Source organism: Tauraco erythrolophus, chromosome 1 (genome assembly GCF_009769465.1).
Source record: "Tauraco erythrolophus isolate bTauEry1 chromosome 1, bTauEry1.pri, whole genome shotgun sequence".
In the NCBI taxonomy this organism is placed as follows: Eukaryota; Metazoa; Chordata; class Aves; order Musophagiformes; family Musophagidae; genus Tauraco; species Tauraco erythrolophus.
The window spans coordinates 57533921-57552468 of record NC_141465.1 but is presented as its reverse complement, the minus strand read 5'-3'; the positions used below and the strand labels follow the sequence as shown (position 1 = coordinate 57552468).

Below are 18548 nucleotides of genomic sequence, written 5' to 3'. Positions count from 1 at the left end.
CTATTGTTATGTTTACATTACACTGGAGCTGTTATGCAGACAAAAAGAGAAGATGATTTCTGATGCAAATAGTTTTCTGAAAATTTTATTTAGTTTGATCTTTGTTTTGAATGGGCTGTACTGAGTACTAAAGATTTTATTATAATAAGCACAAAGAACTCAGTGTTGTAACTACAGCAAAATGAATACCTTCCCAAAAGACTCAAATAATTTCTTTGCATCTATAAGCTATGAACAGTGTGCTGGGCCACTGAGACCCTGTATTGTGTGTTCTGTAATTTAAGTTTTACAAAGCAAAATCAAGCTACAAGCCAGCAAGAATCTTTTCCTAAAACACAATTTCAATCTGGAACTAGCACTGCAAATGGATTTATTTTTGGTTAAGGGTTAATACATGGAGAATTCACCAGTGGAACACAGTATTCCTCAAAGGAAAGGCTTTGTTTATATTCATAAGACAGTATCAACTGATATTCCTGAGAGACTACAGAGTTGAGATGCATTACGTATCTAGAATTTACTTCACGTGTTCATTACCTTTCCAAATTCTATCATACTATACCATATAAAAAAAATAAAATAAAATAGTGTAACATTGTCGAAGGAAAAGAGATTGTATCACTGTTGTTTGGCACTAGAATGGGCATAATATTCTTCACATAAAGAGCTATTATGTGAGAAAGAGGATGTAAGTCTAGAATATCCAAACAAAGTTATATCAGATACAGAACTGGAACAAATGCACTAACACAAATATTAAGTTTCAAAATCCCAGTCTCTCAAATATCAATTAAATATTTCAGAAGAAAATTTCTACCATGCCCCAGGCATTGTGTTGATACTAATAGAAGTAAAGACTGAAAATATTCTTAGTATTAATACCTAATGTTACTGAAGTCATGCCAATGTTAATTTAACAATTACGTTTCATATAAACAAATACTCCAACAGAAAAGGACTGTGGTCTTCAAATTTTCATGCTATTCAACACTGTATGGACCATTGCACTGTTTTTTCCTCTATAATGCAGAAACGTTAAGGTTAAACTTGATTAAAATTCTGCTCTGTTTTCTAACTTCAGTCACGTAGTAGGCTGAATTGAAACACAGAATAGGTAGATTAGGTTTTTCTATTTTTACTATGCAGCTTCTTAATAGGAAAGAAAAGCCACTCTACCAAGTTTCCACAGTTAGAAGCCAACCACTCTTTTTAGTTTTATATACACACTTTCCTGTCCCTCTCTTCTACAAACTGGGATCCAGTCTCTCCAATATTATACCTCTGAATATCACACTCAAGAAACGCATCCAAGCCAACGAAGAATATTCTAAGTAGAAGGTTGTACATCATCGATATTTAAATCGACAAAGATGAACCAGGATGCGAACATTTGAGAACTTATGAAAGAGTACACTCATACAACCCACAAATAAATTCTTTTCAAGAAACAACCTCAATTTTCAAAGTGTTTTGAAGAAACAAACTCTACAAGAAAATCAAGAGGTGAATAGGTCACTACAGTCAATACTAAAGTAAGTTTTGGAGACTATGACACATCATAATAATATGATTAATTTTGCAACAGTAGGGATAGACTTTTTGGCTGATACCAGATGGCATTGTTGTGCTGGACATTGTTTCTGTACAGTTATTTGTTTGGTGGGGTTTTTTTAAAAAGAAAAAGTATAAAATTATCTAAAGGTACAATATTTATTTTAATGCCATTTGCATTAAATCTAGTTTGCTAATTTCATACATGTGAAAACACAGGTGGGAAGATGCAGTATGTCACGAACAAGCTAAGATATAGATGAACTCCCTAAAGAGTAATTTTTTCCTCATCCAAAAGCAAGACTGGCATACAAGGTTATGGAAATAAATCTCATTTTCAATGCTCCTGAACAAAAATATATAAAGAGTAAACATATGTGTATAATAAAGAATTTATCAGATTTGAAATTATTCATGAATCACAACATGAAACCAGGAATCCTTCATACAGTCACGTGAAGAGCAAAGAGAAGGATAAGGTTACAAATTAAACACCAATAACACAGGGAAATAAAATATCCTACAGTACACATGCTTCAATCACACATTTTTTCAAGATTCCTGAAAGGATGCTTTGTTTGGACAGGTGAGCACAATTTAGCTTACCTTAATTCACACTTAACCACACTTAACCAATCCACTCCTAAATTTCCGGGCTAATATACACACTAGAGAAGAACTAAGCTCGTTACTTCTTGGAATGTTTGTATCAAAATGCAGGTAAGTGACTTCAAACCCATCTTATACTATTTGATAACTAGTTTTATAGAATGACCAACTTATTGAATATAAAACAATATGTGTAGTGTGAGAAGGCTTAAGTCTAAGAAAACCAAAACCTGTATTGCAGAACACTACTAAGTCCCATTAACGGCACAGTATATGCTTCTTTAAACTGTAGGTAAACTTTCAAAACACAGATCTAGAGTGTCATTTCTAATGGCAATTTTGTTCAAATCTATGATTTCTAAACTGCTTACGAGTAGGTCTTTCTTAAATATCATCTGTCAATTCAAGGACTGGCTTCATTAAAATAAAAAAAAAGGTCACCTCATCCTCATGTTGTAGGATTTGAACAACACTAGAGACAAAAATCCATATACATCCAAGAAGGAAAACAGTAAGCACATATATGAGCACGTACCCTACATAAATCTTTCCATAAGACCTAAGAAGCTGCCATAAAATCTGAAAGCACTTCAAACACTGTCAAATAAATTTAGTTCAGTTTTTAAATGCATTGAGAAGAAAAGATCACACAACTCTTCACACATATCGAGTTTGGGCTAATAAAAATCTCGTCCTTACTAGTGACCCAGTGTTCAAGACTCTTCAAATTGCAGAATCTCAACCTAAAAACTCACTGGATTCACCCACTGACCTGATGGTGACTAAGCGCCAAGTAATACAGCGGAAAATTGCTTAATACGTGTACTCAAGAAAAGTCTATTGAGACACTAAAAACTGCATTTCAGGATGAGTGTTTGGACAATACAGATGGACAACTCTCCATCCTAAGTGGACTGGTTAATGTAAAGAATGCCTCAAATAGGAAACAAAGCTTTAAAAAGAAAAGAAAACAAAATTCCCTTTTCCATTATCTATGACAGTCAAAAGCATCAGGAGATCAGATCCTTGAGCTCTAATACTGATCAGTCCATGATCAGTGTTACCTGTTACATCCTTCCTCAAAAACCTCTACTCACAAGAGTTTAACTTTTATATATGGTGTATTTAGAATACTGCAGAGAAACCAATTCTCAGCATTAAGAGATTTATCAATCACTCTGTTCCACAGACCATGAGGAGCTACTTCCTGGATCTTACCTCATAATGCTCTGTATGGTCATAAAGAATATCAAGTACATTATACCGTAGTAATAATAGGGAAGACTAGTAGATAGACATTGCTAATAGAAAACACAATTTCCAACCAATCATATCACAGTTACAGTTAAGAGCTTGTCAGCCGCAGAGATTCCTTTTTATGTCCCCAGTGTTCCCACTTTCCAATCACCAAAAGCAGTTAGTCAATAATACTCAAACCTTGAAAATAAAACCAAGTTCTCTTTTTTCATAAGAATCAATATTTCCTTTTAGATTTTCAGTTATTTCACTCTGCTATCCGATGTATGTCTTCATCATGCATGAAATTTCTTAGCAACATAACCCATATACGAAGATATATGGCTATACAGAGACACATACACCCATTTACTCAATCACAGGTTTATTTACTGCCATAGTTGCTTCTCACTTCTACTCTTTCCCATTCTCTCACTCCATAAAATCTGAGAATTATGTATGTGAACTTAGTCTGATATATTTAAAAACAAGATCACAGTCTGCAGTAAAGAGAGTAATGAATAGCAAATCCAACATCACCTTGATTCGATAGATTAAATTACAGCTAATTGAATTCATGAGCTATAGTTCATAAATAAAGAGTACTTGACATGCCCTTGTAGAGACTCTTTCTCCAAAATTGTGGCATCATTGCTTACTAAGAGCTTCACTCACTATTATAGTGGACATAGCACACCTTTCCACAGAAATGTATTTTAAATTATTCATTTTGAAGAATAAATATTTCAACATAATTTATAATTCAGGACTTACTCTCAAAGAAATAGCGCACAAGCACAAACGTGCTAGAATTACAAGGCAGAGCCAGATATAAGGATCAGAAATGAACACAAAACCAATCTATCTGGGCCAGGTCATCAGTTCATATATAACTCAAATCAGTTGTAACTGAAAGTTACTGGTATCTAATGGTTATTAGTTTATCATCCATTAACACTTTTTACAGAAGCTGAAGCACCTTAAGTTTTCAGCCGCAAAGATAAAAGGCATACCTCTGAGCTGAAGAGAGATGTAACATGCCAAACAAGAAAAATTATTAGGCATGTCAGACATTTACTGTTCTATCAAGTGAAATGCAGTTTGTTTCAGATGCTTGCATGTTTCCTAGGAACAAGTAACAGTCTCAGAAGACGGGACAGAGACTGATGAAATTATTATTCCATACATAAGTCGTCCTCCTATATCACTGATGGAAAAGAAAATCAGCATTGCACTATCCAAAATATACCTCCTCAGGAGGTACCAGAAGAAAGCTGTGCCAATTACTAATACAAATATCTTACTTCTTGACTTAAAAGTTAAATGTCATCCTTAACAGGATTTGCCAGTACACAAGTTAAATACCATCAATGTTTAAAAGAGTCCCTAAGCACCTGTTTTCACTGTACTGCCCTTTTTAGACAAGTCAAGTTTAACAAGTTCCTCAGTCTTTAAAATGAGGTCTGTGTACGACATGCAAAACTCTTTTTAGAGGTGACTGTACTTTATGGTAAATTATTCAATTGCTTTCACCAAAAAAGATTGGTCTTGCTTATAAAACCTTATAAACCAACTTGGCTATGGAAGGATCTCCAAATCAAAGTAACCAAACAGTATGGCTTTTTTCCTTCTCTCTGCGCTCCCTCTCGCAAATGTCCTAGCAATTTCTAGGTTGTTTCTCCCCTCTCCCCCCTCCCCTTACTACAATCATTGTTTAATTTTATTTCAAGAATCATATTCTAGAGAAGAAAGGGAGACCAAGCAACAAAGATGTATTTGTTCTCAAACAATGCAGCTCTTAACATCTCTATCAAAAACGAAAGTCATTTAGGCTAGAAATCACAACTAGTCTGGGAGTATCTGGAGTTCTGAATCTCTCCCTAGCTGTTACATCCAATCGCCAGCTAGAGAACTTTTATCTCCTGCTAATATTCTAAATGCCAAAACACGTGAAGATTAGAGAGAGGTTTATCAACGTATTTTATTACAGGAGATAAACCGGCAATATTTCACGCAAGAGTGCCCAACTTTAGGATATCAGTGAATCCATAGCTGCCTTAGTTCCAGATGAAGCAGCAACATAAAGTCACTGACATCGCACACTCGGCATTAACTAGCAACAACTACAAGTTCAGATATACCTACCAACCAAGCACTTCCAACACTTGTTTCTTCACATACCATCATTTAGAACACCCAACCATGCTCCCAGACAGACTTTCACTCTGTTCTACTCGTTTTGCTCTGAAAAGAAACAATATCGAGAATACACGAATCTAAACAAAATGGAAGTGTCTCAAAACAGCATTAAATCCCCTTATCCTACTTTTCCAACACCTTTAAGGAGGAATTCCAACATTCGGAACCAAAGGGATAGCCTCACCTACACATTCATCTCCGTTACTGCCTGCCAGCCTTCTCTGACTATTCATCCACTTTGGCAGTCCCCATTTTACTAGCAATCCTCTTTGTTAAAATACAAACAGTAACCATGCAAAAAAGCCAGTAAAATTCAAAAAGAATATTTAAAATTAACACAGAGGTGTGAACTCACGTCTTCAAATATATAGCGTCAAAGCATTTCACTGAACATTTAAGACCAAGATTCAAAGACAAAATTATTTATATTGCAGGCTTTTATCACCAAGGTACACTCCCAGGAAACTCTTAAAAGCCATGTGAAACAGGCATACTCTAAGCTATGAAATCAATAACTATGCAACCAACTCCAGCTTTAGTTTTAAATTAGATGGGTTTACCTGCAGACCTGTGAGGAAAAAAAAAAAAAAAAAGATTGCTGAGAGACTGGCTAATTAGCCACCAAGCCAGTCGTATTCCTTGTTTCCCCATTTCACAATGTTGCTTCTCTATTTGCTATTATGTATTGCAGACTCTTCTCAACAGCTAAAGAATTCACTGATAAGTAACATCACCTGCAGTAGAGTATAATTCGTACATATTTCACGTTAAAAGAATATTAAAAATCCTCACTAAACAGGATTTTGAAATTCTTTTTCTCAGTCTGCCTCTGATGTCAGTCAGGTTGAATACTGATGGAATTACACCGTAGCCACATCTTATGCTCAAGTTGTTCTCACAAAACTAAATCATGTTACACTTTTTTCTTTTTTTTTCTTTTTTTTTTTTTTTTTTTTTTGGGGGGGGGGGGGGGGGGAGGTGGGGAAGGAAAGGTATCATTCCAAAAATATCCTTCAGATTTCAGATCTCAAATAGTTACTTCAGAAAATGCACGACCCACTCAAATTGCCGTATCACAGACTTCCAGAGCATTGTTTTCCCAGAATGATGATCTCAGACCAAGCCAGCAAAGCTGTACTCTGCGTAGCCCACAACCAACAGTGCAGTAGAAGCAGTGAAAAATTTAGCCCTATCTAACATCAAAAGCAGCAAAAAGATCATCTCCCCTTCCACCAAAATAAATCTTTTCAATTACAGTAAGTACTGCAGGCAAAAAGAGTTGAGATAATTCTAGAAACTCTCTTTACTTAGACATTTAGAACAAAGGATATAGTTTATTTTAATAGTTAAAAGAGAGAGTTTTCATAGGCTTTACAGCATCAGGAATGGATGTGCCTCAATTTGTTTCTACCTTTTAACCAATGAAAGATGAAATGTATACAAATGAGATACAAAAATTAACTTTAGCAACCACCTTTTTTTTCTTTCCCCAGGAGAAATATGTCTTTTAAAAAAATATTTTGCATTAACTCTGGTGAGAGTCCTTTCTTTCAGATTCTTTCCAAATCTCTTCTCAGTTACTTTGTTTTCCTTCTAATGGTTCTGTATTGTAAGACACACTGTCTTTCTCACAGCATCTTCCCAGCTGCCTTTTCTAGCTGTGAAAAAAAAAGTCACAAACCCAATTTTTAATCAAGGAAAATTTTCCATGAACAGATGCAAGGGATCACTGCTACTCACTATGAAATTACTAGAAGAGATGAAGAAAGCTTTTAAACAGAATAATTTGAATTGTTGCAATACTAGGAAATTTTTAGAAATATTTTTAAATGTATGATATCCCAAATGACATTATTTCCAAATATATTAATGAATGAGTAATTTCTGCATATATGGTTGCTAACGTGAATTTATTTTAAGTGGATCAAACCATGACAGTCACTCAAAAAGAAGGAAGAACAATGCAAGAACGTCTGCACCCAGCACTTCTAAGTGTGACAACCGGGTGGGTTAGATAAAGACATACTGCAGAACTCTTCACAGGCCTTTGAAAGTCATAAAAGTCAGGGAGAGTTTAGCGGCCTCAGAACACAATTTCAGCATACTGACATGCAACCTGAAACATTTTGATGAGAGAGAGAAGAATCCCAGTTTAGAAACAGACTGACCAGCAGCTGTCCTCATTGTTCACTCTCCAAGGACAGACAAGGAGCTACCCACTAATCTTCCTGAAAACGAACTAAAATTTTACAATGCATACTCTGAAGTTATTTTTGGCAGGCCATGAAAGTTAAAACTGTGCAGGCTATCATCTCCTGCACCCGTGGAGCTGTAAGAAGCCAATAGCAAGCTAGGGGGAAGAGGTCTGAGGCTTGAAGCGTGTCATCAGTTTTAGGGCAGGTGGCTAGAGTCGTCTGCTATTATAGCACCCAGAAGTTTCACATAAGCACAGTCAGCTCCCAGCCTCTTATTTTTTATATTTGCCATCCATATAGCTATTATAGTGCATCCTAATTAGTAGATCAGCAAAGCAAAAATTTACACCCAGTTCAGCCGGTTTCTGAAGAGTCTATGGAAGGATAGCTCTCTTCACATCTACCTAAACAATTCTAGAGCATTTAATTTACTGACTGGGGCAACACCTGAGAGGTACAAAAAGTAATACTAACTAGACATTGTGCTTTAATCCAGAGAGCTCCCTGCACCTTCAACAATAATGGCAGTGTCATTACTGTAAATGTTTCAGATTGCTCAGAGTCCCCATATTTCCCACTACAAACAGAACAACCCTTAAGCAGATGTCAAGAATGCTGTGTAAGAAGCTACATTTTAATTAAGATCCATACCAAAATCCATAAAAACATACTGCATAGTGGGCAGCTTAAATGGTCACTTTATATGATTTTGGTAACAAACCATTACCTTCTTTGCAAGAATCATGAAAAAAAAAAAAAATCCCGAATCTTGGCACCTCCACATCCTTTCCTTTTGTATTGGACAATGTCACAGATTACATAGTCGCATTTTCTAGGCAAAATAATGCACTGCATTGATAAATTTAGTACTTTTTAAAAGTATGCATAAGACAATGCCAAACATACACAAAAAAAACCAAATGCACACCTGAGTTACAGGTTAAAACTGCTAATAATAGTTTATATAGCTCTTCTGCCTTGAGTTGCCTTTCCCAAGTACTCCAATAAATACAAAATACAAATCTTTACACCTGAATTCTTGCAAATTACATGGTAGAATCAAATTAACAAATGCCAGATATGTGACCTTTCATGAAAAATTAGCTCAGAATCAATCCTGTAATGAAGTCAAAGATATCCTAGTTAAAAAAAAAATACCACATGCTGTATATACTGTATGAATAGTTTGTAGAAACAAAGATCTGCTAAGTGCAAGGGACAGCCAATTAAGAAGTTTTATATATCCTGAAAGGTAATGAGAAGTTTTCTATATTCTCATTCTTCCTACATCAAGCTGCAGAATTGTAGAACTTATGTTTTATGAGTTTATATACATTTAAATATATATGCATATATAAAATATAAAATTTATAATCCAATAAAAAAAGCTGTAGGTGATATTCAAACTGAACACCCAAAAACAAAACAAGAGGAAGGAAGATTTTACATAAAAATTAGTCTGTTTTAGACACCATAACTTGCTGGCATAAGGGATATGAAATACATTGCAAACCAAATAAAGCCATATAACCAACCTACTTAACTTTGGTATTAAATAAACATTCCTCAACAAATAAAGAGTCACAAGACTAGAAACCCAGATACTTCACAAAGTATTTAAATTGCCTGAAGGGCGCAGTTCAGATTTACTTCACTATAATGTAGGTCAAATTAAGGTGGACTTCCCTGCTCCCAACAGACTAAGTTCAGGGTTGTCAAAGCAAGACTTGGGGAATGGTTCCACTGACCAGATCGACCCAACAGACAAGTCTAACATTCCATCACCATTGGTATTATACAGAAATGTTATATCATGCAGTTCAGTCACATGGAAACAATGCTTCCATAAAACATTAATTTCAATGTGTTTCAGTTATAAATAAATAAAGTATGTACACTAGCAATTCGTCTGAGGTGAAGCATATTGAAGAAGATCAACTGATGCTCTGGAGAAAAATGACAACACATTTACACAAAAGTTACTGTCAATCAATTAATAGACCAGCTATCAACTGCTCCAAGCTGGGACAAAAGTGAAGAAAGAGGGCAGCCGAGTGGAAAGTTTTCATGAACAAATACCACAGATCACCATCATTTAAGACTGGACAGGGCAGCTGTCAGAATTCACCAAAAGAAAATTTGAGTATCCACACATTTGAAAAGCAACTCCGCAATGCAAACATCTTCAAACTACCTTAAAATAGGTATAGATATTAATAAAAATCCTTCAGCATGAGCATTACACAGCATCTCAGGCAAGCTTATTTTACTAACCCAAAAGCACAAACACTTTAGCAGGTTTGTCTAAAAAGGAGAACTGTACTTGTATATTCTACAACATAGATATGTCCAGAACACCACATTATGAATACTTCTAATATGACAGGACTTACAGTTTCAACACTATTTTCCCTGCTCCAGTCATCTTTTGGCCTTTCAGTGAAAGAGCTTTAGTATTGACACAAAACAGTGAGGTTGCTTAAACTGAATTTTAAAACCACAAAATTTAGAGTTCAATAAGACCGTGGCCCTTAAACTGTGTAAAAACAAAAGCTTAAATTAATCCTTGTAAAGAGATTGTTATTTTAATATTTTCAGAACACTCGTCAAAGTAGAAGAAGTTCAAAGAAGCTTTCCAAAATGATAAATCTGTACTATTCTCAGAATATATTTTTTTTAGATTATCAATGAGTTCAGTGCAAAAATGCTCACAGAAACACTGTATCTATTTTATACACTGTCCCTCTAAACTTTTAGAAGAAATCAAGCATCGCTCACTGCTTCAGAGGTAACATCTTTTCCAACACTGTCGCCTGAAACCCCTCAGTCTTTAATTTGTGAACTCACAGTCCTACCATCACAGCTGAAATTATTCAATGCCCTTAAAATATATTATTTACCCAAATTAAAATGGTAAACATAATACAAAGGGCAAAAATTTGAACACTTCTTTATACCAAAATTAACAAAGCAAGACTACAATTATCCACAGAAATATAATAGTAAGATTGACATATATGGGTTTTGAATATTTTCTCATTCTCTTCAAATGAGAAATATAACGTTTTGTTGACTACTTTCACAATTTAGTCACCTGTCTCCCAGGTGAATTTCTTAGCACTCTTAAGTTTACTCTATAACAAAGAAGCTGTACGAAGGGAAAATTTCTGATCCATCTTCAGTATTAAAAAAGAATAATAATAACAATAATAAAGCAATACGTATTTCAAATAAGAATTGAACCACTACTCTAATGTGAAGTGCAAACAGTGGTTAGAAGAATGTTGTTGCATGTACCTTCCTCCTCCCTAATTTTTTTTTTTTTTAAAAAAGGACACATTTGTACATTCATTTTTCCTATGGGAAAAAAAGAAATACAGTTTAATTTTGGGAAGTGCTCTTCCCTATCACCTGAATATCCCAGGTACACACCAACACACTACACTTCACAAAATTTTACATCTTTGAAGCTGCTAAGAAACCTCCAAAACCGTGTATAAATGGGAGGATGCTTTCCCAAGTAAATACATTGTGTTAAATTACTCACTAGTAGTACAAGCTAAGGTTGAAGATGTTTTACACTGTTAAGTAGCAACAGTAAGGGAACTGTATTGTTTAACCTAAACTAATTTGGTTAAGAATAGCTTATGCCCAGACAAGCCCTTGAAAGTAAACACAAAGATCCCATCTTTTACTTCACAAGAATTCACTCTTCATAGCTGTATACACAAAAGCCATACATAAACTCCACCACCTTTTCTTTCTTCTAATATTTATATATGGCCTATCACCCTTAAAAGTGGATCAAACCAGGATTAAATGCACTTTGGTCTGGGATTCATCCCCCTAAGTTTTCATGATATAAAAGCCAAAATACCAAGACATTCATCTCCAAAAGGCTGCTCTCCCTGTCCACTACAAATAGTCCAGACATGCAAACTCAGGAACCTAAACAGAAAATGTGAGTCAGGCCCTAAGAGCCTACATGCTGCCAACCACCAGCATGTCAAGTTGGTACTTCCTCCCTTTGAAGAAGAAGAAAAAAAAAACAACCCACAATTCAAATCTCTACTTCTCTTCAGGTTTTCTATCTTTTCAGTTTTGGCTGACATACAACACTTGATGAAATAATTTTTCAACAGTATCTTCACCTGAAACATTACTTTTATTTAAGCGTAAACTTGGCAGGAGGAAGATGTGGTGTCAGGTGCTTTTGATTTTGTGGGAGAGGAGTTTTGCCTGCTTCTTATTTCTGAAATAGTAGTACTAATTGGGTTACAGATTATTCCATTATTTGCATTGCAACAGGCACTTTTGGGCATCTCTGGGCTATTTATAGGACTTAAATTATTTATCTTTAAGAAGTATATTTGAGCATCAAAGTCCATTCTATAACATACCATCAAGTTCACATCAGAGAGAGAATGCTGGATTTCTTTCCACAATGAGTTAGATATCCAAATAAGATTAAGGCAAAAGAAACAGGTGACAGGCAAACACTAGTCATTTACCTCAAGACCAATTTTCAACACTGAAGATAGAAAAGCAGAAATGCGAACTTTCAGTTTTCACATGTTCAGACTTCTTCCATACACTCTCACTTTTCTGACCTTTTCAAAAGATAACAGAGACTATTTCTTTCAATCCATTTTTTCCAGCCTAATGAGAACAAGAACCTTATGGGAAAAGACCTGTTGCTGTCTACTCCACAATAAACATTATGCTACTGAAACTCACCTCAGCAGCGGATAACAGGAAAAGCAAGAGAAGAAAGCTGAGTCACACCTGGTCATTTTCTCTCTAGAGCATCAGCTGTAACAATACGAAGGATTTATTTCGGGACAAGTATGATCTTGTGGGAGGAAAAAAAGAAGCAAGCAAGACATTCCACAGAGAGTGAAAATAAAATCCAAGTCACGTAGCTTTATGACTAAAGTCTCAGAGATGTACAAGTGTAATGGTGAATTCAGGTCACCATTACAGTCACAACATTCAGACCATGTTTTCTTTCAAAATTTGTGGTATTTAAGGACACTGCCAAGTAAAATACTGGAATATTATTTATCATTTCAGTATCAAGAAAAGGTGTCAAAACAGGAAAAAAAATGCTCACAAGTCCCCTAGATAAAATATTTTCAATAGGTGAGGACCTTGGTAGTGAAACCAAAAATAACACTTGGTAAGAAAAAAAAAAAAAAAAAACAACCCACAAAAAAATCCACCAGTGCTCTTTGCTAGTAAAGAAGAACGTAGCTATTCTGGTGCAGAATTTTCTACTTTGACTATACACAGAGAAAATAACATCCTATGTAGGAGCAGATTCCTTCTTACAGCACACGTTACGGTTCTGTACCCACTGTCTTGCTGATATAATGCCATTTGAAATATATTTGGCTAGCATGTTTTGTGTGCTTAAGTAGTGAAATTAAGTATTTAAAAACGCGTTGCACCTCATTTTCCCCGTGTACTTTTAAAAGTTTTCCCAGGCTCGTAAAAATTAAAATACCGGTTTGCCCAATTTTTTATTCTGCATTTGCTTAGTGTAAATCACTTCATGGGAACAGTTGTTTAAAACAATCTCTTCACATGAAAACACTATTATTAAAATATTTCAATCAATTGGACATATTTACAAAACTCACTTTACATTTATAAAGCCTGTATGCAATTCATCACACTTGGAAAAAAGGGCAAGAAACAGATCTCACAGGAGAGAGGGCAAGGATAAGTTTGTCATCTTTCTCCTTCTAGAATTCTCTTCCTTCCCACTTCCCTACTACCACACATTTCATTCAGGAACATAACTTTTGTTGTCCTAACTTCACCTACTCAAAAGTGAAGAAGTATCTTCTGTTTTCTTGTACTTATTATTCTAGTTTACTTGAATTAATTCTTCATTATGGCATAATTAAGAATTTAGTATGTCCATTTCAGGATATACGTCAGGTGGCCAACTGCAGCTGCTCTGGCTACTGGAATAGGAAGGTTGCTCTTGTTAAATGCTTACTAAAACCTCACTAAACCCAAGGACGATTCAGAAACTATACCACTAGCATTTATAGTCTCTCTCTTCCACCAACCCAATCAACAAAAAGTTTGAAATGGGTTCAGATAAGCACTGGTGGGCGATGAACTTTCAGCAGTTAAATTTCAGTTAACGTGGTGGTCATGGCATATAAATTTTTGCTTCTGTGCGGCACAGAACTACCTCAGTCTTGGCACAGCCAAGTATATAAATTCAACTGAGATTTACAGGATATTTCAGCCTGGTCTGAGGAACAGTTTTTGAGCGTGCTGAATAAACACTTGTATTTCAACCTCCTTTGAAATGAAAATTAATTCAAAATCAGAAGTGGACAACCAGGCACCTTCAATAGCTCCAGAGCAAGAGCACTCACCTTTCATTTAAGTGGACTAGTTAAAAAAAAAATATACACCTCAAAGGTTCAAACCCACATCTTCAACCTCTCAGGAGGTACCCTTAAAGAAATATTCATCCTGTTCAACCTCTCTTAGTGCCAGAAACCAGTATGCACCCTACTCTTGTGCCCTCCTCAACCTGTAACTTCACTTTATTGACAAGTATTAGGGCACTTCCCCCAAAACCATACCTGTACTCTAGTCTCTGCTCACAATGCCAAAGGGTCCACAGACACCAAAACAAAGGCCGAGTCCAGGAGTATTTGAGGGAGATAAACGTCCTCCCAATCATTATGCTAAACTGTTCTCCCCTTTTGATCTTTCTTCCCTCACGGTGAATTCTTTGCTAAACCAGGCACAGTGTCCAACAGAAATCACAGACACCACGTCCAATCCAGCCTGCATTATGGTGGTCGGGTTAACAGATTTTAGAAAGATAGATTCTAGACTCTTAGACTATGAAGGATATTTAGAACAGTAGCTATTATATTCAAGGCAGGTACTGCTTCCAATTTTTTTTTTTATTTTTACATGAACTTTATTCCATCCTCCAAGAGAAGGTGCCTAAAGTCAGGGATGACCACAATGTCACAGACACTGTCATTTTGTTACTTTAAGTACTACCCATAAACAGCTGTAAGAGCATGGAGCTCACCTCTCTCTATTTGGCCACTTTCTCAAGCTGATCGTTTCCGAGGCCATACTGATTCTATGCCTGGGTACATCTATAAGGAACAATGGTTCTAGCAGAGAAGATACTGGAACTTCCTGTCCTCTAATTTCTGAGTATCTCCTTCCCCTCCACAAACGTCTCCAAATATTTCAGACAGAGCACATAGCTTTGGAGAACATGAGCAGAAAGAAAATGGTTATTCTTATCACAGCAATCAAACTGCAGATGACTCTAAACTGCTGTAGTGAAATTGATGACAATATATTAATCTCATCTATTTGTGCAGGGAGATCAAAACAGTTGATAGGGTAATACTGACTTAAACCACTGCTAAAAAAAACCCCTGTAGATACACTCTTTAAGTACACATGACATAAACATAAACTGTACTTGACTAACTTAATTAAAAAAAGGTTTGAGCCAAGCAAAAATGAGCTTTTTCAAGCTAAACTACGCATCTATATTGTATTCCACAATATTCTGCACTGATTTCAATTGCTGCCCGTTTAACTCCGAAGGCAAAATGGCACGCTAGTAGGTGCCTATGGAGCAGACCAACCTCACGCAGAGTTCTTGGCTCAGATCTCAGACACACTACAGACACACTAGCAGGGCACTGCATCTTTTAGAAACTCTGCCACTTGGAGGCAGGTACAAATGTGTTCAGTTTCAGTATCACTTTGAGGCTGCTGTACTGCTTCCTGGTCAGGAGCTAGATCCCTTCCCTCCTCACGTCGTACTACTGAAGCGCACAGGCATGTCATAAATTCATTTTAAAAACCGACTTACAATAAGCCAGCTCAGCTTCCTTGACAAGGTAAGGCCTTATGCGTTTATCTGTGCACATTTTTATACCCTTCAACTTTTAGGCTTTATCTTCCTTCTCCCTACTAAACAACCAACGCCACAGTTCATAAGAGATGCAAAGGACGGTCATCTTCTCAGAGCTATTTGAAAAAAGAAAAAAGATCAAGCTCGGGAAGACTGAGAAGGAAGGGAGACTGTTTAAGTATTCTGTCAGTGCCTTGATACTGCCCTATCTGGTTCTTTTACATTCTATTCCCTTCTCTGTGTCTTCATAACAAGCAGTCTCACTTTTTTAAAGTACCTTTTTATACCTTGTGGAATCACAACTTTCGTCCTCCTTAATCTCTGTAAGAAGCGCCTTAAAGAACACTCTAAAAAGATACGCTGTTTAAAACTGACACTAGGATTATTTCCACATTTCTTCACTGGCCTCAGGAACATTTCTGCAATTACTATGCCTTTCTTTAAAACTTACTATTTTTCTGCAGCCTATGCTTCACTTGAAGTCACAATCCTATGTGATGACAACTGTACCCACAGCAACTAGTTATGATGCAACAAACAAGATCAACCACTTCTGGTGGAAAAAAAAGCATCACAAACCTTATAAGCAGTCTCTTAATAATATCAATTAATTTCTCAATACAATGTCTGTTCATATTTCAAATTGCAAAAATTATCTCAAAAAACAATGCACTGCAAGAGAAGATAAGGTGATCTTCACCAATCGTAACATTCTCAGGCCTTCCCAACTCCATTTTCAAAGATCTACCAAAACCATCAACTTCTCTAACAAAGGGTTTAAATCACACCTTTTTAGCTGAAGGAAGCTTAGAGGAAATTACCATTTACAGCATTTATGAGAATAAATCTATCCCAAATCATTTCATAGTCCTATAAAGGGGAAAATAAAAAAGAATAAACTTCCATATAGTTGGACATACAAGCCTGCAAGTGCAAAAACGTAGGTAACTATACATACGTACATTCAAACACAGTGCACAGATACAGTGGAATGAACACAATGAACATCATCACTGATGTCTGAAATGCCAATTTATTAAACACATGCATTTACTCTGCAATGCCACTGATTACAGGCAGGTAAGCGTGGTAGATAGGAGATGTAACCTTGCCTTCTACCAGAATTCTACACACGCAAAGCATCTTTGCATCAATATTCAGGGCGACAGCGTGCTGGGTTTTTGAAACATACTCAGCTGTATTCAGTTAACTGTTTGATCGCTAGCCTGACAGCTACATTTAAATGAGGCGGTTTTTATCATGATGCGGGTAAATGAAGTTAAACCAGATAAATCAGGTTTTACACCCAAAGGTCTTTAGGTTTCGGCAGTGACCGTCCTCGCCTCGCAGACAGGCCGGACCCGGTCACGGGCTCGTCCAGCTGCAGATCAAAACCGCGATCTCGCAGCCAAAGACGAGGACACCGCCCGCACGGGGCTCGTCAGCGCTCCCGCACGGAAGCGCGCCAGGGGCGGGCAACGCCAGCGGCCGCCCGCAGACTCCAAGCTCCGCTCCCGAACTACGCGAAGGCTGCAGCGCGCCTTCCCCAGCGCCGTACAGCCACCGCCGGCAGCCCTGAGGCGCCGAGCAGCCTTTAACACACCACCCGGCGGCCCCCTCCCCAGCGCCGCGGCTGTGTGAGGAGGAGACGGGGTGGAGATCGCCCCCAACGGCACCTGCCGGCCGTTAAACGGCCGGCGGTACAACCCCGCCGCCTCGGAGCGGGCCCGCAACGCCCAGCCGCCGCGGCTCTGGGGCGCGGCGGAGAAAGAAATGAGAGGAGGAACAGGACGACGTCCCCGAAAAAAAAAAAAAAAAAGAGGAGGCCACTGGAGAAGGGAAGGGGGCTGCCGGCCGATGGGGTACCTCCGGGGCCGCGCCGGCGGGAGCAGGGCGGGCGGCGCTGGGCTCCCTCGCCGGGCTGCCCGCCCTCCTCCCGCCGAGCACGGCTGCAGGCAGTCAGTCACCTGGGCAGCTCCTTTGTTCCTCCCCGGTCCCGCCGCCTCACCCCTTCCCGCACTCACCCACGGTGGCCAGGGTCTCCAGGTCCTCCAGCTTGTAGGCGGCGGGCTCGGGCGCGGCGGGCGAGTCGGGGCCGGCGGGGCTGGGGACCGGCGCGGCGGGCTGAGGCACGGCCAGCCCCGCCGCCGCTTCGCCGCCGCTCTTCGCCCCCATTTTGGCCTTGGCGGCGCTGAAGGCATCCATGGGGCCGAGCGGGCGCCCCGCGGCCGCTCAGCGCATGGAGAAGGGCGAGCCGGTCCGGCGAGGGGCAGGGGGAGGAGAGGGAGCGGCGGGGACGCAAAGTTTCAGTCTTCAGCAGGCGGGGTGGCTGCTCTCCGGGGCCGGAGCCCGTTCCCGCTGCCGCCTCTGAGGGGGCGCGGAGCCCTTCAGCATCGCGGCCAGCCGCCGCGCCGCCCGCCACTCGCACAGCAGGGACCGCCGCGCAGACAATGGCGAGGGTGCGCCCGGCCGGGCCGAGCTGTGCCGAGCCGAGCCGCGCCGCACGCGGGGCGGAGGGGCGGGGCTTGCCTTCCTGCCGCTGCGGCACGGTCCCGCCGGGGCGGGGCGGGGGTAGAAGCGCGTCCCCGCTGCACGGCGGGAGCGCGCAGCTCGGGTTTCCCCACAGCCGCGGGCGCAGCCCGGGGATGTCTGGTAACGCCGGTGCCCTCAGCTCGTCCTTCCCCACCCCCGCGTCCCGCCTCAGCGGCAACGCGGCGCTGATGCGGCGGCGGGTGGCGGGGATCAGCGGCGGCTGCCCCCGCGCTCCGCCGGTGCCGCGGCCGCCGGGGGACGGGGCAAGGTCCCGCCCGCTCCCCACGGAAAGTTAAAGAAAT

General features: G+C 39.1%; 1 protein-coding gene across 1 annotated transcript in view; it reads right to left on the bottom strand.

Moving 5' to 3' along the window:
* Positions 1–17919, bottom strand: part of PRKX (protein kinase cAMP-dependent X-linked catalytic subunit) — a 57012-nt gene extending 39093 nt beyond the window's left edge. Inside the window, exon 1 of the mRNA XM_086609593.1 lies at positions 17739–17919. Coding sequence (XP_086465719.1) covers positions 17739–17919 — 181 coding nt within the window. The remainder of the gene's footprint in view (positions 1–17738) is intronic.
* Positions 17920–18548: the final 629 nt, after the last annotated feature.